The sequence below is a fragment of the Erigeron canadensis genome, chromosome 2, assembly GCF_010389155.1.
Source record: "Erigeron canadensis isolate Cc75 chromosome 2, C_canadensis_v1, whole genome shotgun sequence".
Taxonomy (NCBI): domain Eukaryota; kingdom Viridiplantae; phylum Streptophyta; class Magnoliopsida; order Asterales; family Asteraceae; genus Erigeron; species Erigeron canadensis.
The window spans coordinates 37,744,813-37,772,033 of record NC_057762.1 but is presented as its reverse complement, the minus strand read 5'-3'; the positions used below and the strand labels follow the sequence as shown (position 1 = coordinate 37,772,033).

Below are 27,221 nucleotides of genomic sequence, written 5' to 3'. Positions count from 1 at the left end.
ACCGCTTTTATAATACTTGTGATGCAAAAACGGAAACTTAACAGCAGTATCAGGAAGCTGATTCTAACGGATTCACATAGGCCAAACATCGCTTTTATAAGTGGCACTCTAAATCAGGGTGAGGATTTGATGTGCTTCCCTTCCCGAATTCCTTCATACATAAGAAGAAGTTTTGATTTGTTTATGAAGATTGGTTTGAAACCATAATGATTTCTTCAATAAGGTTGTTTACGTTCAAGGACGATGAACCATTAGGACCAGTTGCAGTAAGAGCCTTTTCCTTCCACTCCATGGCTTTAATCCTCATTCCGTGACCATTTTCGCCCATCAACTCTAGTACAAGTTTACTAACTTCCTCCCTTTTCACTTCATTTCCCATCTCCAATCCAACCTCCCATTCTTTGCATATATACCTACAATTGGTAAACTGGTCCCACAAAGCAGGCCAACATATCATTGGCACACCAGCGGACAAGCTCTCAATGGTCGAACCCCAACCACAGTGAGTCAAGAACCCTCCAACTGAAGGATGGTTCAGGACCGTTTCTTGTGAACACCAGCTTGCTATAAAACCTCTCTTTTTTATAAGCTCCTCAAGTTCAGGAGGCAATAATGCAGATTCCCCTTCAAGCAAATTAGATCGGATTATCCAAAGGAAATAGTGGTTGCTATTAGCAAGTCCCCAACCAAATTCTATAAGATCTTGTAAAGACATTACTGTAAAACTCCCGTAATTCACATAAATGACCGAGTTTGGTTCCTTGAATTCGAGCCATTGGATGCACTCTGGCTCTTCTTTCCACAAACTGTATCTACTAAAATTTGACATTTCGGTCTGATTTTCTTTTGGTATCTGATCAAGCAGTAACTGCACTGGGCCAACTGTGTAAACTTTAGTAAACATGGTTGACAGAGCATCGACAATACTAACCTCCAAGTCATCAAAAGTGTGGAAGATATTGTGTATAACATTGTGGGACTTTTCTGCGGCTACAAGACAGAATGTCAGAAAACGGTCTTCTGGGTCTGTAGTCCGAATGATGCCATTTATATCCTTTAGCCGGATTCCTTCCATCCCCGGAATCCTATCAATAATGGTTTCTAAATACCCATTTGTCATGAAACCTTCATCTGTTAACAATAATGACAACTATCATCACATATTTTATATTGAAAAAAAAGGAGCACATATATATATCCCTCCATCCCAACTTAAATGTCCTATTTTGACTTTCCAAGTCTTTCTTTTACAACTTTGACCGTAAATAATTTTGTTTGTATTATATAATACTTAATGAGAATTATGTCAATATAAAATGCATTTAAAACTCAATCAATTCATATATTTTACATTTTAAGTATTATATAACACAAATAATATTATTTACAGTCAAAGTTAAATAAAATAGACCCAAAATGTCAAATTAGGACATTTAAATTGGGACGGAGGTATATATTATGACATTTTATATATTAAATGCAAACCTTTAGGCGGTACAAGTCCTCTCTCGATTAGAGATTGGATCTGGTAAATACCCATGAAGCCACAAGCTGAAAGAGTCCAGTAGAGCATGATCGGGATTCCTAGCTTCTGTGCAGCATCAACGGTGAAAACTGACATGAAGCCGTCAGAGATGATACAAGTAGGAGTTGGAAGTTTGGTGACAAGCTCAAGAAAAGAAGTCAAGAAGGTGGTTTCAATGTACTCCATGAGAAACTCCGTGCCATCTTCATCTTCAGAACTACGAGGAATGCCGTCAGGAATGGTTTCAAAGTGAAAACCAGACGAGCCATCAAGAGACCGAAGACCACCAGAACTGAGCAAACGCTTATGGATGTGCTCTGTGTTAACAAAGGTTATTTCGATTCCTCTGTGGTTGAGAAGCTGAGCTAGTTTGAGCATTGCCTTTATGTGGCTTTGTGCTGGAAAAGGCATAAAGATGACATGAGGCTTCTTCTTCGTTGTGGTCATAATTTCCATTTTCGGTATGGTTTCAAAGGGAGTTGAAGTATAGTGATTGATATATATGATCTTAGTAGATTCTTGTTTGAAACTAATTGTTTTGACCGCTTGTTTTTGTCTTTTAATTTGGATATATCATTGAAGTTATCGTAGCAATGCCGGCTTTTGTCTTCCAGTTTTTTAAAGAAATAAATGGCGTATAAAGGCACCAGCTTTTGATCAAGATTAAAAAAAAAAAAAAACTTTTTATGAAGTAATATGTGCCTCTTAAAACATTAGAAGAAGTAAAATTACAATATATTGGGTAGTCTAAGTTTGACTAACTAGTCAAACTAGTCTAAACAAGAACTGAGCAATCGTAAATTAGAAGAAAACAAAATTGTCACTTGGCATTAATTCGAGGAAGAGATGCTGTTCTGTTGCTTGTGCGTGCATCATCATACATGTCCCAGGTCCTCTTGTTGAATGTAGATCAATACTTTTGTTATCCAAGTGGACTGAAGTTGCAAGTCTTTTGTTGGAGATGCACCAAGTATGTATGTTGATTTTCTTTGGAAGCAATGTATTCCACCGCACCTATTGAATTTCTGTTGGGTTTTTCAGTTTCTTGTCTAATGGCTTTCAAATTGTAGCGTTGAGTTGCACCTACTACACATTCCCAATAGTCCAAACGATTTAAAAATGAAGTAGTAACAAGCAAGAAACCCAGCTCTTCAAGTTCGTTCTCCTCTGTTCCATTTCACATGGGCCGGCCTTCTCTAAATCCAGCTAGTAGTGAGAATTGTTGATTTTTCGAAACACTCTAAACTGTGTACTAATATGAACTATGATTACCACAAGGATTGAACTTTTAAGTTTTAACCACAGACTTAGAAAGTGAAACTGATGCTGCTAGGCCAAGGTCGGCCGGTTGGTTAGTAGTGACAAATATATTTAAACATGTTCATATACTGATGTGGTTAATAATTGTTAGATCCACAATAGCTAGAAAAAATTGAAAATAAAACTAATGCGACAAAAAACAAAATATGCTTGTTCACAACACCGCAATAAACATCAATGATTTTTTATGTGCTTAAAAGTATTGCGCACCACACTAAATCGGTACATATTGTGTTATAGAGAAACACTTAGTTCCTTGACAGCATAAGGATTTCTTCAATAAGCTTGTTTACATTCAGAGAAGATGATCCGTTGGGACTTGTTGCGTTTTGCGCATGTCCCTGCCACTCAATGGCTTTGTTCCTCATTTTGTGACCTCCTTCTCCCATCAACTCTTTTACAAGCTTACTGACTTCCTCCCTTTTTACGTCCTTCCCCATCTCCAGCCCAACCCCCCATTCCTTGCATATATACCTGCAATTTGTATACTGGTCCCACATAAAAGGCCAGCATATCATTGGCACACCAGCGGACAAGCTCTCAATGGTCGAACCCCAACCACAATGAGTCAAGAACCCTCCAACAGAAGGGTGGTTCAGGACCTTTTCCTGTGAGCACCAGCTTGTTATGAAACCTCTCTTTTTTATACATTCTTCAAATTCAGGAGGCAAAACTTTCGATTCACTGTTAAGCAGATCAGATCGGATTACCCAAATAAAATAGTGGTTGCTATCAGCAAGTCCCCAACCAAATTCTAAAAGATCTTGTAAAGACATTACTGTACTACTCCCAAAACTCACATAAATGACAGAGTTTGGTTCCTTGGATTCGAGCCATTCGAAACACTCTGGTTCTTCTTTCCACAAGCTGTATCCAATGGATTTCGACATTTCAGGCTGTGGTTCTTTGTTTGGCTTCTGATAAAGAAGTAACTGCACTGGACCAACCGTGTAGACTTTAGGAAACACAGATGAGAGAGCATCGATGATACTAGACTCCAAAGAATCAAAAGTGTGGAATATATGGTGTATGACATCGTTGGACTTTTGTGTAGCCTCGATACAAAATGTCAAGATTTTATCGTCAGGGTCTGTAGTCCGAATGATGCTGTTCATATCCTTCAGCCGAATTCCTTCCATCCCGGGAATCCAATCAACAATGGTTTCTAAATACCCATTTGTCAGGTAAGTTTCATCTGTGTACATGAATAACCACTAATATATAATATGAGTACATTTTTACTAATATTTAAAAGAGACAGAGCGTAAACATATCTAAAACGTGCATTGAGAGCAAACCTTTTAGTGGTGTAAGTCCTTTGTCGATGAGAGATTGGACTTGGTAAATACCCATGAAGCCGCAAGCTGAAAAAGTCCAGTAGAGCATGATGGGGATTCCTAGCTTTTGTGCAGCCTCAATAGTGAAAGCCGACATGAATCCATCGGATATGATACAAGTAGAAGGAGTTGGAAGATTGGTTGCAAGATCAAGAAAAGGAGCCAAGAAAGTGGTTTCAACGTAATGCAATAGTAGTTCTCCACCGTCGTCATCTTCAGAACTACGAGGAATGCTGTCAGGGATGGTTTCAAATTGAAAACCAAATGACCCATCAAGGCTTTGAGAACCACTGGAACGAATCAGACGCTTGTGGATATACTCCGTGTTAACAAAGGTAATTTGGAGTCCAAGGTGGTGGAGAAGCTCTGCAAGTTTGAGCATGGCCTTTATGTGGCTTTGGGCTGGTAGTGGGATAAAAATTACATGAGGCTTCTTCTCAGTTGTGGCCAGTGTGTCCATTTTTCGGTGCTTGTTTTCAAAGGGGGTCGACGTATGTATGCTGGTATATAAGGTCTTAGTAGACGGCTAAGAAAAGAACTAAAAGATAAAAAGTACTAATACCGGAAAGATCATAGCTAAATTGATTGAAACTGATTGATTTTAACGTTTACTCTTGTATTTATGTTTTGTAGAGTGTTTATATATTATTCATGTTGCCTGCCGGCTTTCTTGTCAGTTATTTTTGTTATTCAAAAGTAATTAACAAGCATTATAAACCAGATATTGAGCAGAATTTAAAAGTTGTTTTTAAAATGTATCAATTACAATGCGCAGTTGGGGAACTTGAACATTTTCTATTATATATTATTACATATCGACTTAATTTTGTTCTATTATTTATGTCTAAGTCTCTTACTTGACTCACTATAACATTTACGGAGTATAAGTTTTCTTGAGTTAATATTTTTTTCACAGCTTCAGGAAAAAACAAAAGAAAAATAAAAAAACTTTGGAGGTTTTGTGAAAAATCAAAAATTTGCTTGGTGATGACAAACTTGACATCCTTCAGCTCGGATGGCAATATAAGACTTAGTCAACTATGATACAACAGTGGCGAAGCTAGAAACTTTTGAGTGGGGGTCGGGATCTAAATTTTTTTTTCCTAACGCTATTTTTCAGGTAATATGTTCGGGTCAGTGATTCAATTCGGATCGGGTAAAAAAATAGATACTATTATTATAAAAAAAAGTTTCAATCACGGCAAAACTAAATATTTGTCAAAGACAAGTAAACATTAAGAAGGAGACAAACGGTTGGTACCTGGTTCGATTCACTGAAGAAATTAGAGTTCAGTCTTTCGACCTGTAAGAACCTTGAGTTCAGTGGGCTAAATTTTTAATTAAGTAATGAGTTTTAGTTTGGGCTAAGTAATTTTGTTGGCTTATGTAAAATGTAATGGATCAATTTTATTGCTTGGTATATAAAAAAAAATTCACAATTAAGATGGGGGGTCGAAACCGAGTATATCGAATTTTTTCTACACGAAACCAATATACCCCCTACATCGCAAAAAAATTTCGGGAGGTCGGACGCCCCTCCCGGCCCCTACGTAGCTACGCCCTTGTGATACAATGCCACAATATAGAAATTTTTAGATTTTTCCTATCTATATAGGCATATATATCTTCCGGGTCAACTATGTCAATTCCATGTCATTTGACGAGGATACTTTATTTTCTACTACATAAATACTCAATATTTGGCAATCGACGCCGGTGGCAGCGGAGATGACGACAACGGATGGTGACGATAGTAATGTGGTTATTAATGTAAAGGTGATATAAATGGTGTAACATAGTAATTTATGTAATAGTTGAGGGATGTATGTTATAAACATTTTCATTTAATATATTATAGGTATATTATATGAACATGTTTAAAATTTAACAACTATCTTGATTTTTTGGGTTTTTTGAAAATGTTCATATAATATGCCTATACATCAATTATCTTGATTATTTGAACATTTTTCGGGATATATGTTGTAACATTTTCATTATGCGTTTTCGGTTTTGCTCTTTTATATGTTGTAAACCAAATATTGAGCCGGATTTAAAAGCTGTTTTTGAAATATATCAATTACAATGTGTAGTGATGGAACTTGAACATTTGCTTCCGGGTACCAATATGTATTAGAAAATATTTTTGTCTTTATAGGCTAAAAATAATATGTCTACAAATTACGGAGGAGCTAGTTTTTTTGAAAGGTGAATTTCGCTTGAAACTTCAACGAGAAGTCTAGCATACGTTGTCTTAATCGGGTCCGTGCTAGAGAGCTCTCTCGGAGTAGAAATGTCTATTTCAAATACCCAATGGGGGAAAAACCCCTTACTAATCCGCTCAAAGGCACAACGATTAATATGGGTAAACCCTGCCCTCTCAGACTTGAACCTGAGTATACCTAAGTCAAGCCCTCATAGAAGGACTACCGAAATCTCAAAGTTGGTAGAATGGAGATTCGAAACTAAGACCTATAGGTCACCAAGGGAACTCCAAACCATTACACTAACTCATCATTGATACAGAGAAGCTAGTCCATATACTTATTGACTTATTGTTATTTTCCAAACCAACACCATGTAAATTTATGTTACTTAAGTTGTACGCGTATTATATATTAGGAATACCCAACTATGGCAAAAAGGCTATGTAATGTACCCTACTCCTCGACTTGCTATTCAGTGTAACCAACTACGTTTTTTGGGTTATTCAACGCAAGCAACCTGCTACAATAGGTTTCCATCCGGTTTCCATCATCATCATCATCCTCACTAGTCCAACACTCGCCGGAAAAATTAAAATCGCGATAACTTTGTTGTTTATTTGAATTAAGACTTGAAACTACCACCAATCGACTCAAAAGTTGCTCCCGCACAAACCCTAACCAAAAGTTTTTGAATCCAACACTCGCCGGAAAAAATGGTGATTCGCCGGAAAAATTAAAATCGTGATAACTATGTTGTTTCTTCGAATTAAGACTTGAAACTACCACCAGTCGACTCAAAAATTGATCCCGCACAAACCCAAGCCAAAAGATGTTGAAATAAAGTTCGCCGGAAAAAATGGTGATTCGCCGGAAAAATGGTGATGAATGATGACTTGTATGTTGTTTGATGTTCATGTTGATGATGACGGCTAACCCATCTCTCAAAAATTGCCGGAGGATCTTTTTTAATCTCTCTTGAAGACTTAACCCATCCTCCAACCACAACTCTCTGATCAAGCAACCCCAAACCGTGTCTCTACGATCCAGTATCGTTTTCAGTAACACCCTTTTGGAATACTTTTCAAAAGACACCAGCATTGTAGCCGTTTTGCTGGAATCAACTTAGGCATTTCGTCGAGCAGTTGGTGGTCATTCGACATTTTCGATTTTGAAAAAACTAAGCTAAACCGCAAAAGGGTTTTTCTGGGGTTATGGAATTAAGCTTGAAATGATAAAAAAAAAAAAAAAAAAAGATTGAATTTTTTTTAGTTGTTGGATTGAAATTTGAATATGCGTTTATATGAAGAGTGAAAAGTAATGTAAATATGAAGTTTTTGATGCTTTTCTTTTCTTGAAGATGAAATTGGGAAATTTCAGAAAGAAGAAAAAGGATGGAATTTGTGTATAAAAATTGGTAATCTCCATTTTTGTAGATGATAGATGACTGATATATGATGATGATGATGAATTTTTTTAATATACAAGGAATAAAATTAAAAGTGGTAACCTGTAACTTGTTTATTAGTCGGTTAATTACATTGAATAACCCAAAAAACATAGTTGGTTACACTGAATAGCAAGTTGAGTGTTAGGGTACATTACATAGTCTTTTTGCCATAGTTGGGTACATTCTCATGCCTTTATACCTATATATTATTCTATATCGAAAATGAAAATTTACTATTAACTCAAATTTGTTCTATTATTTATGGGAAATGATATTTGTACCATTAATTTTTATAGATGTACCACAATATACAAGTCATATTGTTAACTGTACAAGTTAACAATGCATAGTTGTGGTACATCTATCAAAAGAAGTGACTTCCTATTATTTATGCATGTCTATGTCTCTTACTTGACTCACTGTAACATTTACGGAGTATAGTTTTTCTTGAGTTAATATTTTTTCACAGCTTCAGGAAAAAACAAAAGAAAAAAAACAAGAACTTTGGAGGTTTTGTGAAAAATTTGCTTGGTGATGAGTGATGACAAACTTGGCTTGCTCCTTCAGCTTGGGTGGCCATATATATAAGACTTGGTCAACTATGATACAATGCCACGTACAATATACTGTAGAATTTTTTAGATTTATCCTGTCCACATATTTTATGATGGGGGGATAGAAAGACTTTCAGGTCAACTATGTCAATTCCATGTCGTCATTTGACTAGGATACTTTATTTTCCACTACAGAAGTTCTTAATACTTACGCAATGTGACGCTGATAACAGTGGCAATGGCAACGGATGGTGGTAGTGGTGGCGATAATTGTGTAGTTATTAATGTAAAAGTAATTGATATAAAGGGTGTAATATAGTAATTATTTTAATGGTTGAGGGATATATGTTGTAAATATTTTTATTAAAAGTATTATATGTATATTAGATGAAATTGTTTAAAATTTAATAGGTATCTTGATTTTTTTTGCTCTTTTTAACTTTTTTATTTTATAAAAAGCTAGATCCTGAAATGTAACAAACTTTAGACGAATGTCTATAGTAATATATAACTAAAGTCGTGTGTATAGTATCTAAACTAGGGATGAGAAAAAAAACCGTGACCCGTGACCCGACCCGGAACCGGCCTGAACCGACCCGCCCGTAGGGCTAACGGGCCGGGTCACGGGTCAAGCTTTTGTGACATTTTCGGGTCGCGGGTCGCGCGGGTCGGACCGGGTCGGGTCAAGCCAAAAACCGAAAAAAAGTGAAGGAAACCCGTGACCCGCCCGTAACCCACCCGAACCCGAACCGTACCTTCACGGGCCGGGTCACGGTTCCTATTTTTATGCACTTGCGGGTCGCGGGCCGGGCCGGGTTTTCGCGAGTCGGGTCATTTGCACATCCCTAATCTAAACAACTCAAAATTATGTTTATTGTATGTAAGAAAATGTATCCGACCAATCAAAATTTAACAAGTGACAGTTATATATAGTTGTCACGTATGTTTTCTTACATACAATAAACATAATTTCGAGTTGTTTACATACTTTAGTGATTTTCCGCTATAGACATTCGTCCAAAATTTGTCACATTCCAAGATACTAATCTCATTCACTGTAAGTTAATCACGCCTTTGACAATCGGAGTAGACGAGTAGTCCAAATTTGACCACATAGCAAAATTAGTTACTTGATACATAAGAACTGAGTGATCATAATTCGTAAATGTAGTTTATAGGGTTAGGGGAAGACCGGATAAGTTTTCCCTCTTACTTTTTTCCTCGCATCTCTAACATGTTTTCTTGTTTTCAAAAATGGAAAATGAAAATAGCATATCCTAAATAATTTTTTTTGACAAGTGAATTTTACCTCAGATGCGTATGATATGTGTTAATCGCACAACGAAAGGGTCCCGCACTAAGCTGATCTTAAATAGCTTTTCTCACCATACCACCTCCTTTATTGGAAAATACCATCGAGGAAAACCTACCAATTAAGGCTCGAACTCGAGACCTTGGAGTAAACTCTCCTGGGGCCCCGCATAGCAGGTTTAGGGAAACACCCCTGGCCACTGGGGTTTAACCAGTGGTTGCATATCCTAAATAATTAGAACGTGGTTTAAATATTTTCATTTAATTTCCGAAAATTAAAAACCCTTTCATTTTTCAAAAATTAAAAATAGAAAACCAGGAAATATACCACAATCAAACGCGTCCTAAAGTTATCAGAGAATTGTGTTGTGTCAAGCTAGACAGGGTTCCAGAGAGGGCCCGATACATGACAAATTTATTTTAGAAACAAACCCATACATTCCCTGCGATACAGATTTGTACTTGAATCAGAACCACTTGGTTGGGGATACAGATACCCCTTGAATAGTACGGTTAGCCCAAAGACTTGTAGGTGTTCCTTGACAGCATCGTGATTTCTTGGATAAGTTTGTTTACATTCATGGACGATGAACCATTGGGACCCGTTGCACATCTAGCCTTTTGTTGCCACTCCATGGCTTTCTTCCTTATTTTGTGACCTCCTTCACCCATCAGCTCTTGTACAAGTTTACTAAGTTCCTCCCGTTTCACGTCCTTTCCCAATTCCAATCCAACCTCCCATTCGTTGCATATGTACCTACAATTGATCGGCTGGTCCCACAAATACGGCCAACATATCATTGGCACGCCAGCTGACAAGCTCTCAATAGTCGAACCCCATCCACAGTGAGTCAAGAACCCTCCAACCGCAGGATGGTTCAGGACCTTTTCTTGTGAACACCAGCTTGCTATGAAACCTTTCTTTTCTAGATGTTCCTCAAATCCAGGTGGCAAAGCTGATGACTCGCCCACAACCAAATCTGATCTTATTATCCAAAGGAAATAGTGATTGCTATTGGCAAGTCCCCAAGCAAATTCTATGAGATCTTGTAGCAGTATTTTCGTTGTACTCCCAAAATTTACATAAATGACGGAGTTTGGCTCTTTGGATTGAAGCCATTGGAAACACTCCGGTTCTTCTTTCCTTAAGTTGTATCCATCAAAATTTAACATTTTTCTTTGTTTTTCTTCTGCTGGTATGTGATTAAGATGTAATTGTAGTGGACCAACCGTATAAACATGGGGATACATGGACAAGAGAACATTCACAATACTAGGCTCTAAAGCATCAAAGGTGTGGAGGATATTGTGTGTAACATTGTGGGAATTTTGCGTACCCTTAATGCAGAAGTTTAAGAGTCTGTCGGCGGGATCTGTGGTCCAGGCTGCGCTATTCAAATCCTTAAGGCGGATTCCATCCATTCCCGGAATCCAATCAATAATGGTGTCTAAATATCCGTTTGTTAAGTAACTTTCATCTGCATATATGATTGACCATTATTACTTTTTGTACATATATATAAGCTAAAGCAGCGCTCACGGAAGACGGTACATGGAACCAGAGGGTTCTCACTCATTTATCCTTTTTTATAAGCTAAAACAATATTATGAAACGTCACAGTTATACAGGAAAATCACAAAACTTGCTTTACCAATTAGACCAACTTTTAAATAATAAAATAAAATAAAAAACCTACCTTTAAGTGGTGCAAGTCCTTTATCAATGAGAGATTGTATTTGGTAAGTAGTCATGAAGCCACCAGCTGAAAGAGTCCAGTAGAGCATGATGGGGATACCTAGCTTTTGTGCAGCCTCAATAGTGAAAAACGACATGAAGCCATCAGAGATGATACAAGTAGGAGGTGTTGGAAGTTTGGCTGCAAGATCAAGAAAAGGTGTTAAGAAGGTGATTTGAATGTGCTCCAGGAGTAGTTTCGAGTCATCGTAGTCTTCCGAAGTACGAGGAATGCCGTCAGAAATGGTTTCAAATCGAAAACCAGACGAAGCATCGAGGGAGTGGAGGTCAACGGAATTTTGCAAAAGCTTATTGTGTATGTAGTCTGTGTTAACAAAGGTTACTTGGAGACCCTTGTGGTGAAGGAGCTCTGCTAGTTTGAGCATGGCGAGTAAGTGGCTTTGTGCTGGTATTGGGATACAGATTACATGAGGCTTCTTCCCAGTTATGACAACTCTGTCCATTTTACCCCAGCCTGTGGTTGAGGACTTGAGCTATATATACAGCTTTTGAATTACAGTAATATACAACTAGAGTAAAATGCATAAACTGCCCCTGTAGTTTATCGTTTGTTCTACACCTCGTCCCTCGTCCAACTTTTTAGCACCAATCTGAGAGATGACTAGTCACTAGATGAGGTATGCAACAAAAATAAGTTCTAGGGATAGTTTGTACTAGAAAGTTGGACGAGGGACCAACAATGAAGTTTAAAATATTATTACAATAATTAAGTACTTGGTAGACTAATAGTCATCTATTCAGTTTTAATAATAACTAATTAACTAATTACAATAACTGAGTTGCAAGTTGCTAAACAGAAAGAAACCTGGGTAATATTTAAAATAGAAAAGAAGACCAATGTTTTGTCATTTATTTGTCATATGATAATATTTTACTGCCATTATATGATGATTGAGGCAAGAAGATTTCATTAATTTCTTATACATTCAATTTTCTAGTATTATATATAAATGTTTTGGCAGAATCTTCCAAACAAACGATTCCAATCTTGTGTAGGCAAAAATGATTCCAGATAACGATCTTGCCGACCTGCTTTGAATGATGCTTACCCCTAAATAAAATTATCTCAGCGTAAACTGGATCATATCAATAAGGAGGCACTGCAAACGTTGCACAATAAGAGCAAAAGCAAGTCTGTATTATCAGGAAAACATGTAATGTCAAGCAACACAACATTTGTTTACCTAGGAATATACTTGTGCAAGAATCCTTAATTATATACATTCATAGTTACAGGGTCCTAAAGTGCCAAGTACACCCTCACTTAGGACATACCAAAAATATCTGGGTGTCTCTAACATCTTTCAAAAACCTTGTATAGTTTCTCCAGAGAGGCCACCTACACAGAAAGCACCCTTTTTAGTGCAGGGGTCCAGTATCGTTGGCATTTCCATCAGATACATCCATGCCCTCGTAAATTAATGCCAATAAAGATACTTATTGCATTATCCAACAATCAAATGTTCTTGACAATTAACTTAAATATTATTATCACTTACACAAAAAGCATGCCCGTGAATGAAATTTATACCTGCACAAATGTTCCATTTGTAGCCATTGAAGTTGGAGGCTTGAAGAAGAGACGCATAGAGGGAAATAAAACATGTTGTATCGACCATTCTCGCTGTGCCCATGCATTCTGAGCTTCTAAAAGTAGCTCATCATCAACTCCTTCCTCCCCAATAGCATCCCCTGAAATAAAGGATTTTCCAAATTACCATTGTGAAAAGATAAAAGCAAGGAACAACACTCCTCAATTCTGTATAACTGAGTATATATTCAGTAAATTTTAACTCTCAAATAGGAGGAAACGCTTAAAAGATTAACGAGAACGGTACCCGCGCGTTGCTACGGTGATGGAGGTGATGGCGGGGTGGTGATGTAATGGCGGCGGCGGCGGTGGCGGTAATGGGGTGATCTACCTGACGGGCTCCGCCCTTAGCCGTACGGGTTACGCCCTCGGATTTAAAAATTCGTCGAAAGTATATCGAATGACCACTCTAATGAAAGAGCATGAAATTTTAAGAACACTCATATAATTTTTATAATTTATCGATGTACGGTTTTTAAGATAAAAGATTTTGAATGAATTAGAAGAATAAAATGATTTATGGATGAGAGAGAAAAAAAAATGATTGGTTGAGATTTGAGGAGAGAGAAAGGGTATTATAGTTATTTTAGGTAAATATATAATAGATATTTTGGGGAGGTACTTGAAATCAATATTGAAAATTTAAGTTCAATGTTGAAAATATAAAGAAATCTGCTTTATAATATAGTATAGATAACAATTCACACCTCCTTACCTTCAGCACTAGAGCAAGAGCCTCTCTTATAAATTTCTGTATTATCACCTGATGGATTTGGTAGGAAGGGCGGATGCATAGCATAAAAGTTACCAAGAGCAGCAGCTATCGTTTGGAAGCAAATTTTCTCATCATCCCAAAGGACCTAAAGAAGGAAAGGAAAACCCCCACTTATTAAAATAGCATAGATATTAAAGAGTTCTTAAAATTCAAGTACAGTCCACAAAAATCATGTAATATTGTGAAGATTGGTATTCTTCTTACCGTTGATTGTTTATAGTGGATGCGCAGTTTGGTTGTTGGTCCAGAAGATTACTTTAGCATATATGTTTGCAGATACATTTTGTTTCACATTCAGAAAGGTCAACTAAATTCCATTCATTTACACGTGAAGTCAAAAAAATGCAATTCTCATGAGTGTGATGAGACAATGCATAAGCTTAATCTAATAAGCTTATGAACCTATGTATAGTGATTGATCTCCTATGAAATTACTATGTGAAAACTAAGTTCATAGGCTGATAACTTAACCCTAGTGTTTAACAATGAAGAATGCAGCTACATCTTACCCAAAAGAATGAGGCTGACTAATGGACAGCAGTTAATTATTTAAAAAATACTTCTAGTGTTTGCAGTCCATTCGGAATGCATTCAGAGTCAATAGCTTCATATTTAATAAAAATCCAATTTTTATTATTAAACTCATGGGCTAGAGGGCCCAAGAGTTACTAATATGGAGCCCTTAACAAAAAAACATCAACCTTGATCTTATTGGGCTGAGCTGACTTACTTATCAAAGTTAATCCTTTACAACAAAACACAGGCAATATGTCACCTTATTCTTAGATGGACAAGAAAGTCAAGATGTATATGGACATATATTTGATATTACATATATATACTTTCCCTATATATATATATATATATATATATTCTCAATGTGTACATGTATCAATATGTGTGACTTACATCATTTCCCAGACACAGAACAAATTCTGGAAGACGGTCCATGTCAGGTGTGTGCTGGTCAAGTATGACGGGAAGCCTTGACAAATTGCCCTGTGGATCCACATAAATGCCAAAATATTCATGAAGCATTTCAGACTTCTGGGTGAGTAGCTTCGCATTCATCTGCATGTAGAAAGATGAGCAATAATAAAAGAGTTGAATAACGGTACTGAAACTACAGATACGACATTAGTATATACAGCTTATGAGATGAACATACATGACTTGGAACCCAATATAAACTTTAAAAAAAAAAAAAGATGAACCATAGAAGCTACAAAGTATCTCGTTTCATGAAAGAGCAAAAAAAGGGGTTAAAGCCTTAAAGGCCCGAAATACCAACATTCTTTTCGCTATGTACACAGTTGCACCATGTACTTTTTTATCGACCTATACACCCAATAACTTTCAAAAATTGTACAGAACTACAGAAATGGTACTTTTTGACAAGATTTCGGGTTATGGTACAGAACTACAGATATGGTACTTTTTTATGTTTTGGTACAGTATTTTAGTACAAACCTATGAGATAATCATTTTTACCTTCTTTTTCATCTCTATACCACTTCTCTAGCCCTGTTTTTCCCACAAATTCCAACAAGATCAATCAAATTTAAAACTTGGAAATGGTGAGAAAAAAGGTATATGGATGAAAGGAATGCTTGAGAATGTTTATAAAATTGGTTTGTACCAAAAAAAGGTGGAACTGTGTGAAAAAAATGAGAATAAGCTTCCACCGGTATAAAGAGGGAGAATTGTAGCCGGAAAAAACTGAGTGCAGCCTGAAATTTGGTCAAAGGTATCATATATTTCCAAATACTATAGGTTCATTCAAGATATAGATCAATAAGAAAGTGCATGGTGCAATAGTATACAAACAAAAGAGTACAATGGCCTTTCAAGCCTTTAACACGAAAAAACAATAACAGAAAGCCACTGAATGAATTGGAAACAGTAAAAGGTTATCTTACTTCAGCAATCTTTCTTTTTAAATCATCATTTTCATTTTCTTCTGAATCGAGATCTTCTTCCCTCAATGCCATAGTAATCAGTTCTTGCAATGGAACGGGATCACTTAATTGTATTCCATTGAAGTAACCAAATCGTTGCAGAACTAGTTGATACATGAGCTCTTTGCTACAAAAGACGGGAGTCAAATAAATGAAAATATTTCATTTAATATTCAAAGTTATTTAATATTCAAAGCTCTTTAGTTGATACTAAGCTGTAAAACAAAGTTATTTAATATTCATCAAAGTATCTATACCAACATAAACAGAACAGATGTTTCAGATTTAAATGGTCGTAAAAAATAGGTGGTTAAGAGTGCAAGTCTTTGCCTTTAAAAAGATATATATTTGGCAAAAGTTAACATATGTTTAAAAGTGATTAGCAATCATTTAATTTTAGTTTATACTTGAGCAGGTTTTTATTACTAGGTCCAATAAGTATTTGCCACAAGCAGAACATCGGACATTATTTGATAGACACAAACTGCTGAAAAGAGCCCCACAACTTCAAATATAGTTAGTGACCATTACCATAAAAGGCACAAAAGCAAGCTAATATATTACCTCAAATTTACAACATTTGCAAGATATAGATGGGTATTATACTGAAGAAGAGCAAAAACATCATCAGCCATTCCAACATACGTGCAATTCCTTACAATGTCCAAAAGACCTAAAAAAAATTCATAATGCACTGGAATATATAACACAAGATTAAACAATCTCAGAAAACGAATTTAGTGTGCATACCAGAATGACAACCACGTTCAAACTCATTAACAAGCTCCTGCACGCTCGTAAGATCAGAAGTCTCCTTTGGGTTCCTCCTCTGTCTGATGGAAGATCTACAAAAAAGTCATTAGATGTGCAAGTGTGTACCATAGAACTTAAAAGAGGTCCATATTTCTGGAACTACAGATAAGTCCCATAACAGTAAGAAAATTAGAAAGACCAGCCGCTAGCGATCATGACCCAGCTGGTGCCGGACCACCAATCAACACATTCTTTATCCATAAACGAAACACCCAAAAAAGTGCATAGGAAATTCAGCATTCACAGAATATTTATCCTACCTCAAAGAATTCAGGTCACATTTGCTTTCGAGGTGCCTGGAAGACTTTACTTGCATGTAGGCATGCAACCTCCCAGAAGGGTCCTGAAAGTCGGTCCGCACCATCTTATGTGCATATACCTTTTGAGACCCTCCAAGTAGATAAACAAAAACGCATTAATATATTAAGAGGTCTATTTACATTAACAGATTTGGTCAAGACAAAAAAAATTAGCATACCAGAGGTTGATGCATTTATAGGAGAAACTTTGTTTGCAGCTCCTGTACTGACTGGAGAGCTATCCACAGCTTGCTAAGCTCATACATTAAGATATAAAAAAAAATGAATTAAATTATTGAAGCACAAAAAGAGGGGATAGCACAAGCTATAACCTTCGAATGTTTATCCCATTCGGCTTTATAAATCTACAAAACTGTGATATTTAATGTCTAAGGACATTGATAATCACATCCAGAATGCAAACATCGTAAAGTTATCAGGTAGATTTGTATATGTCGTACATCGGGATGCTATCTTATAACCGACAACCCAGGCCAACGCACAATTGGCTGCCAGTCCATCATATGGGGAGAAGGATGGGTACCGGCTGAGGATGCTCGGGATTGAACACAGGACCTTGTGCTACTTGTGGCCCCCATCCAATACCAATTGAGCTACAAAAGGGGATCTGGTAAGTAATGTTTAGCAAAACTTAACATTTGGTACCATTTGGAACTTTTTCTTCATCAATATTAGCATTCACGAGGTGAGGTTCATGGTTTTCTACTTATACATTTCCTTGTCAGTATCCTTGTAATCAAATTACTTCCCTGAGTTACTTAATAATACACGTTTATCAGTGATTCAGTGCAGTTCTATGTAGTGAGTTCTGTTCTCATCACTGACTCTTTACAACAGGCTGCATTTCCAAACCCTTCACCATTTAATTCTCTAATCTAGAGTCTAGACTTCACTGTATCAAACAGACTAGAGTTTGTAACTTGATAGTTGATAGATGAAGAGCAAGAACCTTTAATTTTGAAAACATGTACAGTTATTCACAATGCAGAGAGTCTGATGAGAACAATTACCTGTTCTTGATAAGTGCCAGACTCATTGAAGCTTCTTAGCTTCAATTCTATCGTTGATTGTATCTTCTCAATTATAACCTCCTGGTTCAAAAGGCTCACCTGCATAAAATTATGAGTTAAAGTGTAGTGTCAAAAAGATGCATTGATCACTTGGTGAAACCCTAAATATATACACATTAATACAGAAGATGGGCCCTTGGAACCACAGAGTAAATAAAATCAAAAGTAGACCTGGTTCCAGTATCCATATTCAACACTCTAAAGTCAGATCACATATATCAACCATGTCTAACTTTCTAAACATAGAAGAAACCATGATAAGCAGAAAAAAATACTGATCAAAGGTTAAATAGAAAAAATACAAGTTCATTTGGTTCCTATATACAATCTCATATAAATGGAGTGAAAAAAGCAGCATATTTAGGGAATGTTTGTTATTGCGATTACAAAACAGATTTTGCGTTTTCAAAATAATTATGCGTTTTCAAAACTACGTTTTGAAAAAGCATGTATGAACCTGCTTCTCCAAAACCACATTTTCATAGCAGATAATCACTTTTTTAGATTATTTGCGTTTTACAAACGTAATAATCAGATAATCGCTTCAAAACGTAATCCCAAACACCCCTCTTGACTGCATATAAGACTATCGAAATGATAATTACCACCATGATATGGAAGCAGAACCAACAAAAGTAAGTTGCCTAAATGAACCAAATCAGGAAGATGATGGCAAAGTGGCAAACAAATCTGGATATGATAGATCAAAAAAACAAATTTGAGAAGCATTATTACCTCTCTCTTTGTAGGATGCACATTAACATCAACATGCTCAGGAGGCAAGGTAATCGACATGTATATAAAAGGCTTTGATGCTTTGGGCAAAGTTGCAGCATAGACGATCTCAATTGCCCTTTTCAGGGCAGTACATTCAACTAATCGTTCTGTGAAAATATAAGTGACCAAAAAAGAGAAGATATTACAACAAGACCTACTTGAAAGTCAATAATTAATCAGCCAAAAGTTGGGTTGAAATGTTCATATTGGTCTGAATTATCACTCAACTACACACAAGAAAGTAAAAAATGTCAGAACAAATTGCCCTTTTTCTTGGTTCTATCTAATTCTTGTGTGGCTTCACCAAGATAAAACAAAATAACTTTATTAATTGGTGTTCTATCATCAATGGTAATGATAGCTGCAACATGAAACAAATGTTTAATGTCACAATCACTTTGGACTTCTGTATTCAGTTGTGTCATATATAATACATACCATTGATAAAAAGAACCATTGTAGTCTTCTTTGCAGAGTAATTAGAGTCAGAAATAAACCCATCCATTTCAAAAACCGAACTAGATGGATTAGCATCTGAAGCCGCTATTTGTATAAGATTGCGAGCAACTGAGACCCCATAAACAGATCTGATTGAGTCAAGCCTTGAAGACATAGCAACTGTATGAACATCAGCCGTAGTTGAGCCATGCTAAAACAATATGATAGCAGACATGTTCAAGATATCAGAACTACAATAAAAACTTAAAAAGTTACTCATATATGAAGCAGAAAAAAAAAACTACTTAAAACTACTTACCTTTCTGCAGGAAAAGCTCACATTTTTGTGATGAATAGCAAACCGACTTAGCAGGTCAACAATCTTTGGATAATCATCAGCAGAGTTTTTAAGAGTTTTTTGTCGTGCAATCATGTTATAGAACAAATTCTCAATCTGGTCGAAACACACACACATACATCATTTAATCAAAAGATAGCCTTTTTATACATATTCAAAAAGTCTAACTACATTTTAGTTTTCTACGGTCGATAACAGTATGATAATAAGGAACGTATTTGTACCACAATTTGAGTGCCTTTCACAGCAGCACAAGCCTTAGGTTCATGTTCCATCACACCGTCTTTGTACGTTACCCTAACACACACAATTCCGCAATTAAAATCAAACTTAATCCAACGTAACGCCACAAATAACAAAAAAAAAAGTACTAAACCAATAAACATTACTTATAACCATGTAATTGACCACTAGTAATAGTAGTAACAGTAACATGAGCCACATAAGTCATGCTTGCTAACGCTTCTCCTCTAAATCCCATCGATTTTATCGACTGCAGATCTTCAAATGCCGATAGCTTCGACGTCGTATGCCTCTCGCATAATATCGCCAAATCCTCATACTGCAAACAACACATTTATATCTATTAAATCAATATTTTGAATATATGAATATATATAAAAAAAAAAAAAAGTTAGGGTTTATACGCGAATGCCGTGGCCGTCATCGGAGACTTGGATGAATTTAAGGCCTCCGTCTTTAACGGAAATAGTTATGGAAGTTGAACCGGCATCGAGGCTGTTTTCGACGAGCTCTTTGACGGCGGAGACAGGGCGTTGGATGACTTCACCGGCGGCGATTCGGTTGACGACGGACTCGTCTAGGCGGTGAATTCGCGGTGGTTCTTGTGGTGGAGGTGGATCTGTTTCCATAGGATGTGGTAGTTGTTCGGTGGCTTCGGATTCCATAGTGACCGGAGACGGTGAATGTAGAGTTCTGATCGCCGGGAGATTAGCCCGTGTTAATTCAGGCGAGCTATTTGGCGGCAAAAATATATAACAATAAAAAATGTGTACAGTGTGCGAGTGTAAAAAAAAATCTTTGTTAGAATATTACTACAATTTTTTTATTTAAAAATGGCTCTTGGCTCGTGATACTGTGATAGAGAATTCGTGTGATTGCGACAAGTAATTAGTGATTAGCGTAACTGTTGTAAATCATCTTAAGTCATAACTTCGGGATTTTTCTCTTAAAAACCGACCGTCTATTTATTTTCTTCCATCACGATGTCATCAACCTTCAATTAACAACATCCTTGTCGTTAATCTACGTTTTGCTTATGCATTTCCATCATCAATATATTCGAATTCTACCAAACGTCTTCCTCCGATCTCCATCAAACATTCGTCTTCGTCACGCAGCAACATCGTCGCTTCAACCACCACAAAACACCCTCGTCAATCTGACTACCAATATGTAAATTTATATTTGATTAGCTGCTTGATTAAATACATCAAGTTAATTGTAATAATTTTTTATATATATATTATTGTCTACTGGGTATTTAATGAAATGCCTAAATCAAAGTTTGATGCAATTAGATACGCGTTATAACTTTCCAAATCACATGTGATTAGCTTATGTATAAAGTTTTTATTGATACTATTAGCTGCGAAATGATCGATATGACGCTATGTATAAAAATGTGTGTACAAGTGTTAATATCTAATGCCGCCTACGATATGATAGTGGGGGTTTGTTTTCTTTGAGTGAGGTATTCACTTTAGATATATTCCTCTTTGAGATAACACCGAGGGTATTCCTTAAGGATGGTAATAAGTGTAGCGTGTAGAGTGTGGACTCGATGTTTGTATACTTTCCGTTTGAATGTTATTATGGATTTTCAAGCCATCTAACAAATAACTTGTAGTTAAAATTAAAAATTTGTTAATATCTAATATAAACTATCGATGGATTTGACAAGCCTTCAAGGGTTGTAAATTGTTTCCTAAGACTAAACTCAAAACACAAACTATATTAAACATTTCACTACGATATAAGTCTGAATAACTTATATTATATATTACTCACTTGTAAAGTCATAATTATATAATAGCAATATATACTATGATAACTTAGTGCAAGTCAAAGTTATTTTATTTTTAAACTAATAGTTTTATATTTTATTTTATTTTTTTGAAAAGTAAAGATTTCATTTACACTCACTCCGGCAAAACGCCGGCGGTGTATATATACAATTTACAACATCGTGCTATACAATCTTAAAGATACACCAATCTTTCTAAAAGATACTCTTGTGTTTTAACCTATTCTTAAACCAAAGATACCCAATCGATCTAATGCCTTATAGGAGATTGTTGATATTGAGGGAAGCATTTTCAAACTTGATTTCATTCCTTGCTTTTCAAATGTTCCCACACCCGATCGAAATGATTCCTTTAAGAGTGGCTTTCTCCTCTTTGGATAAGTCATTGATCTATATGTATAATGTTGTTCTTGTCATGATTTCGTGTTATGTAATTCAGTAATTGTGATGAAAAATTAAACATGGCCACATGGGTGATGCGAAAATAAAAATAGAAAGAGGTTTCAAGAAGATTGATGATAGTAGTTGCGTCAGATGCGAAAATAGAAATACTAGTATGGTATCCTATAATACGACGGCGATGATTATAGTAGTTGTGTCAAATGTTGTATATAATTTGTGTAAATGTGTTTATTTTAAAAAGATAGTAGATATATTTTATAATATAAAGGACTGATATTATAATTTAATATTAAAAAGTTGATGATGATTTAATAATTAAGGGTGATTTGATCAATTTGTGTATTTCATTTTTTTTAATTGTTAATATGAGGCTATAATTGTTATTATTATATATATATAAATTTTATATAGAAATATAGATGACAAAAACTATAAAAATTTAATATTAAAGATAACTAGATAACTAGCATTGATAAACACATGCTATATTTAAGTTGAATATGTTATACTCATGTAATTTTTAAAGTGAAATATTAAAATTTTAGCATCTTGAAAATTGATTATTTGATTTAGACTTTGATGGAGCTTTTTAAAAGAGGGAGTGATGTTCGTACCATAGATTTTGATAAATCTGTTACATATGTGCTTTAATAACTTGTACTGTATATTCACAAAGTTATACTGTGTAATAAATTTATTAACATTGATGATGAGAATATCATTTCTCTTTTAAAAGGCATGAGAATATGACATGTTAAAAGTGTTGAACACCGTTAGATAGTGATTATATATAGGAAATAGAAATTATATATACACACAAATCTATGCTGATCATATCTTTTGGCAGATTATATTTTGTAACTGCATGTGACAACAAAACTTTCATCCCCATTCGTAACCACATCGATTTCAATTTTAAATTATTATATCAATTTTCAAAGAGATTTATATTGCAGTGAACCATTTTTTCTTGCAATTGTTAAATGTCATGGTATCATTTTTTTTTTTTTTTTGAACATTGTCATGGTATCAGTTTATATTTAAACTTAAAAAATACAATTTATTAAACTAATAAAAATAAATTTCATTAAGTAAAAGAATGGAGTACTATTTTTCTTGATTTATAAAAGTAATAAATTAAAAAGACGTATCTAGAAAAGCCTAGAAGTTATCATCGTGTTTGTTTAATACAGTTAATGCTTTTGTGGTCCTGTATCTACTTTTACATTTTCTATATGCACCATTAAAAGCAAATTTGGATCACGTACCCTTCTACCACCTACCAACTCTTGCTACAAATTTTAGACCCTTTATATATAACAAACAAGTATGACAGGTAAAACCTTTGTCTTTGAAAAAAGAGGTCAATAATTTTATCTTTACGGCCCCTTGTAAAGGTTTTATAAATAGACGTACACACACAGTAGTATAGGTAATGCATATCCTAAATTTGGTGTAAAGAGTAGAGTACGTATTGTATATCATTCATTATTTAACGTCAGTACAAAATCTAATGATGAGGCAGGTGTACCAATGATTAAGTGTTAGGAATAGACGTTGTGATGTAACAAGTCTATGGGTGCTAATCGTATTTCCATTGTATGGATGATTGGATATAAACCCATCCTTCTTTGTAATTTGATAAGCCTTTTACCTTTTTCTCATTTTCCCTAAATCTAATATACATTGGTCATTGGTGAGCCACATTTTCTTACATTTATAGATCTTGCATTAGATCTTGCATTGTTATTAGTTTATTTATATCATTAAGTAGTCTATCTGAACTTCTGAAGGACTAGAACATGAGAATTTGGCAGAAGCTTGGACGGATTAAAATAGCTAATTTATTTGAATCACACAAAATGCAAACTTGCATGGTTAAATAATTCGCTGAATAACTAACTTTCAGGGCCGGTTTAGAAGGTGGCCAAAGTGGCAGACGGGCCTAGGCTCGATTTTTTTTATGGCCCGATTTTTTTTAGTTTTATGGTTATGTATATACGTGTGTAATTATTTAAACTTATTGTAAACTCTAACAATTATCTAAAAGCTAAAACATATAATTTAACCCATAAAAAACTTACGTATATACCTTATATTAGATTAAAAAAAGAGTTATCATTACTTATCGGAATCCCGGAACGGATCAAGAAGCGTCTTTTCAATATTTCATTGTTCCACTTTTAATTTATTTGACATGACAAGTATTTTATTTTGTTTATTATTTATTGTAATATGTATGCATATAAATAATTTATTATTATTAAATGATATAGTTATTTAAAAAACAATGACATAGTTGTTTGTTATTTGCTATTTCTTTAGGTCTTTCTATGTTGTTTTCAACATATTGAAATTTTATTTGTCTTTAGGCTTTATATTTCATTTATTGATATAACATTTGTTGTCATTTTTAGAGATAAATTATATAATATAATTTGTTGCGTTTAGCTTATGGTTTTATGTTGTTTTTTTTTTTTTGCTTTCGGCTTACATCTATAAATCTTCAAGGACGGCCCTGCTAACTTTAGCAATGGAAATTCAACTTAATTAATTTGTAAGTGTGTGTTTGGGCACATCTTTGTGAGCTAGTTCGATTCCTGCAACTGCGATACGAAACCAATGCGTATCAAATATGTAGTTGATACTTACCTTCCCGGACTTCATGTAAGTAAGTAGTAAGTAAAGCTCAATGTCGTCTTCCACGAGTTTTGAGTCCCAATACCTCGACGGTGTATGGGGGAGGTTAAGATGTAGACAGCCTTACCCCTACCACGACTGTGTAGAGAGACTGATTCCAGGTTCTATCTAAAGATAGAAAAGGACCCCCGGCCTTGCAAGGGATGAGGATAGAACCCATGACCTCTGTTTCCAGAGGCAAGGGTGTTAATCACTTGATCCAACCATGTTAGTACTATATATATATATATATAGGGTAAAGTTATTTTGAGAACCCCTTTTTTTTCGAGAACCTTTGAGAACTTTTCAAATCAAGCACAACCGATGATTGTTCTTTACATAAAAATTGTTTTTTTTTATTGTTTTCTGAATAACTTATGTGTAATTTTGAAGTTTATAATTGTGTGGAGCATGAATTATCATCCGTTATACAATTATGTGAAGATTTGGATTCTTGATCACATGTGCATGAATATTGCTATGATCACATGTATGCAAGTCGATCACATGTAATCATAGCAATATTCGTGCACATGTGATCAAGAATCCAAATCTCTACATAATTGTATAACGGATGATAATTCATGTCTCCACACAATTATAAACTTCAAAATTACACATAAGTTATTCAAAAAACAATCAAAAAATAATTTTCATGTAAATAATAATTATCGGTTGAGCTTGATTTGAAAAGTTCTCAAAGGTTCTCGCAAAAAAAAAATTCTCAAAATAACTTTTCACTATATATATATATAGGGGATCCTTATTTTGAGAACCCATTTTTGTAAGAACCGTGAGAACTCTTAAATTTTATATTGGATCACATGTTTTTTTTGTTCATTCACATGTGAAACGTTATAAAAATATATGTTGCAGAATAATATTTTTTTCAAAACCTTATATACAGACGTTTGTCACATATTAACAGAAAATGTAAACAAGTTCATTCACATGTGTATAAAAGACTACTTTGAAGGTTTCTTAAAAAAGTTTCTTTTACAACATACATTTTTATGTCATTTCACATGTGAATAAATATATAATTTAAGAGTTCTCATGGTTTTTAAAAAAAATGGTTCTCAAAGTAAGGAAACTCTCTCTCTCTCTCTCTATATATATATATATATATATAAAACATTACACTTTACTCATCAAAATTAAGGAAGTATTCAATCTAAAATAGTTATATTACGTACGAAACACATTTCACTAAAAAATGAATTAAACACTTGAACTAATTAAAAGGAAATATCTCTAAAAGGTGTAAATTGACGGGATATCTTTAATTTTATGTACACTATTCACTTATAATGAATGGCTCACACAACCCCAAACGGAGGGACATGTTACGGGGATGATAATAATAATAATAATAATAATAATAATAATAATAATAATAATAATAATAATAATAATAATAATAAATAATAATAATAATAATAATAATAATAATAATAAAAAGCGTTATATAGATGCATATGTTAAATGAGCTATTACAAATAATAATGTTGATTGATATGTGAAGCATAAATTGGGCTTGGGGTGGGGATCGGAGTGTGTCTTCCAAAACTAGAAAGTCCCCGCTAATTTTACTAATTAAGGGGTGCTTGGTTGGGGTATTTGAAGGTAAAGAACGGTAATGATTATTATTAATGATGCTTGGTTTATTGTATATGGAGTAATCATTACCCAAAATTATACTACCTCTATCCCACTAAACTTGTCCACTTTTATATTTTCAAAGTCAAACTTTACAAACTTTGACTATAAATATTTTTTTTCGTGTTATATAATATTTGATGAAAATTATATGAATTGATTGTGTTTTAGATGTGTGTTTCATTTGTATAACTTTCATCAACTATTATATAACACAAATAAAAATAGTTATGGTCAAAGTTCGTAAAGTTTGACTTTGAAAATTAAAAAGTGGACAAGTTTAGTGGGACGAAGGGAGTATAATACACTATCTTATATATATATATATATATATATATATATAAGTGAGAGCAATCAATTCTAAAACTTCATAGTAATGATGATATTTATGATTTTATTGTGGTTAATACAATAAAAATTCTAATTGTTGCTGTAATTCTTCGAGGATAATAGGATTGGGTTTTGCATCAATGATTGTGGGTATTTAATTAATGGGGTATTGAGTGTTTTATTCATGGTGTTTAGTTTCCTAATCATTCATTTATATCGTTAATTTTTTTCATATTCCATCTTCTTTGATTAAAGTTATTAAATGTGATAAAGCTATTTCATCTTCTTAAGAGAGGATCAAATCATTCAATGGGATATCTTTTTGTTTTCACCAACCTATGAACCTCCAAATCATATACGAAAACATCACTGCAACCACCTTCACAGTCCATCACTCCGGCCAGTCATTAAAAGGTTCCATCAGGTTTTGTGTTTATTACTTGATTCTTATACAAAGATTCTAATTTCTTCCACTCTTCTTGTAACAACTATTCAATTAAGCTATATGATATTTGTAAGATTTGTTCATTATTAATTTTATTAGAGT

At 34.6% G+C, this 27,221-nt stretch overlaps 4 protein-coding genes across 5 annotated transcripts; all 4 read right to left on the bottom strand.

Moving 5' to 3' along the window:
* Positions 1 to 181: 181 nt before the first annotated feature.
* Positions 182 to 2,002, bottom strand: LOC122588204 (UDP-glycosyltransferase 85C2-like). The gene is made up of 2 exons (XM_043760329.1): positions 1,486 to 2,002; positions 182 to 1,131 (listed from the first exon to the last, which is right to left on the bottom strand). Exons 1-2 carry the CDS (start codon positions 1,979 to 1,981, stop codon positions 182 to 184), a joined length of 1,446 nt encoding a protein of 481 aa, XP_043616264.1. The 5' UTR covers positions 1,982 to 2,002.
* A 955-nt stretch (positions 2,003 to 2,957) lies between these two features.
* On the bottom strand, positions 2,958 to 4,675 carry LOC122589734 (UDP-glycosyltransferase 85C2-like). The gene is made up of 2 exons (XM_043762060.1): positions 4,144 to 4,675; positions 2,958 to 4,040 (listed from the first exon to the last, which is right to left on the bottom strand). The coding sequence occupies exons 1-2, from the start codon at positions 4,640 to 4,642 to the stop codon at positions 3,094 to 3,096; spliced, it is 1,446 nt and encodes a 481-aa protein (XP_043617995.1). The 5' UTR covers positions 4,643 to 4,675; the 3' UTR covers positions 2,958 to 3,093.
* Positions 4,676 to 10,034: 5,359 nt separating this feature from the next.
* On the bottom strand, positions 10,035 to 11,900 carry LOC122588611 (UDP-glycosyltransferase 85C2-like). Its single transcript, XM_043760760.1, has 2 exons — positions 11,399 to 11,900; positions 10,035 to 11,179 (listed from the first exon to the last, which is right to left on the bottom strand). Exons 1-2 carry the CDS (start codon positions 11,898 to 11,900, stop codon positions 10,215 to 10,217), a joined length of 1,467 nt encoding a protein of 488 aa, XP_043616695.1. The 3' UTR covers positions 10,035 to 10,214.
* Positions 11,901 to 12,574: 674 nt separating this feature from the next.
* Positions 12,575 to 20,584, bottom strand: LOC122588610 (DNA mismatch repair protein MLH1). Of its 2 annotated transcripts, XM_043760758.1 has the most exons (16): positions 20,205 to 20,584; positions 19,947 to 20,119; positions 19,782 to 19,854; positions 19,519 to 19,653; positions 19,200 to 19,410; positions 18,720 to 18,868; positions 17,925 to 18,023; positions 17,073 to 17,145; positions 16,855 to 16,984; positions 16,532 to 16,626; positions 16,346 to 16,454; positions 15,743 to 15,908; positions 14,733 to 14,894; positions 13,764 to 13,908; positions 12,989 to 13,149; positions 12,575 to 12,796 (listed from the first exon to the last, which is right to left on the bottom strand). In XM_043760758.1, the coding sequence occupies exons 1-16, from the start codon at positions 20,463 to 20,465 to the stop codon at positions 12,752 to 12,754; spliced, it is 2,187 nt and encodes a 728-aa protein (XP_043616693.1). In that variant the 5' UTR covers positions 20,466 to 20,584; the 3' UTR covers positions 12,575 to 12,751. The 2 variants fall into 2 exon arrangements, with proteins under 2 accessions (XP_043616693.1, XP_043616694.1); XM_043760759.1 differs by lacking the exon at positions 12,575 to 12,796 and having other exon boundaries at positions 13,017 to 13,149; positions 13,756 to 13,908.
* Positions 20,585 to 27,221: the final 6,637 nt, after the last annotated feature.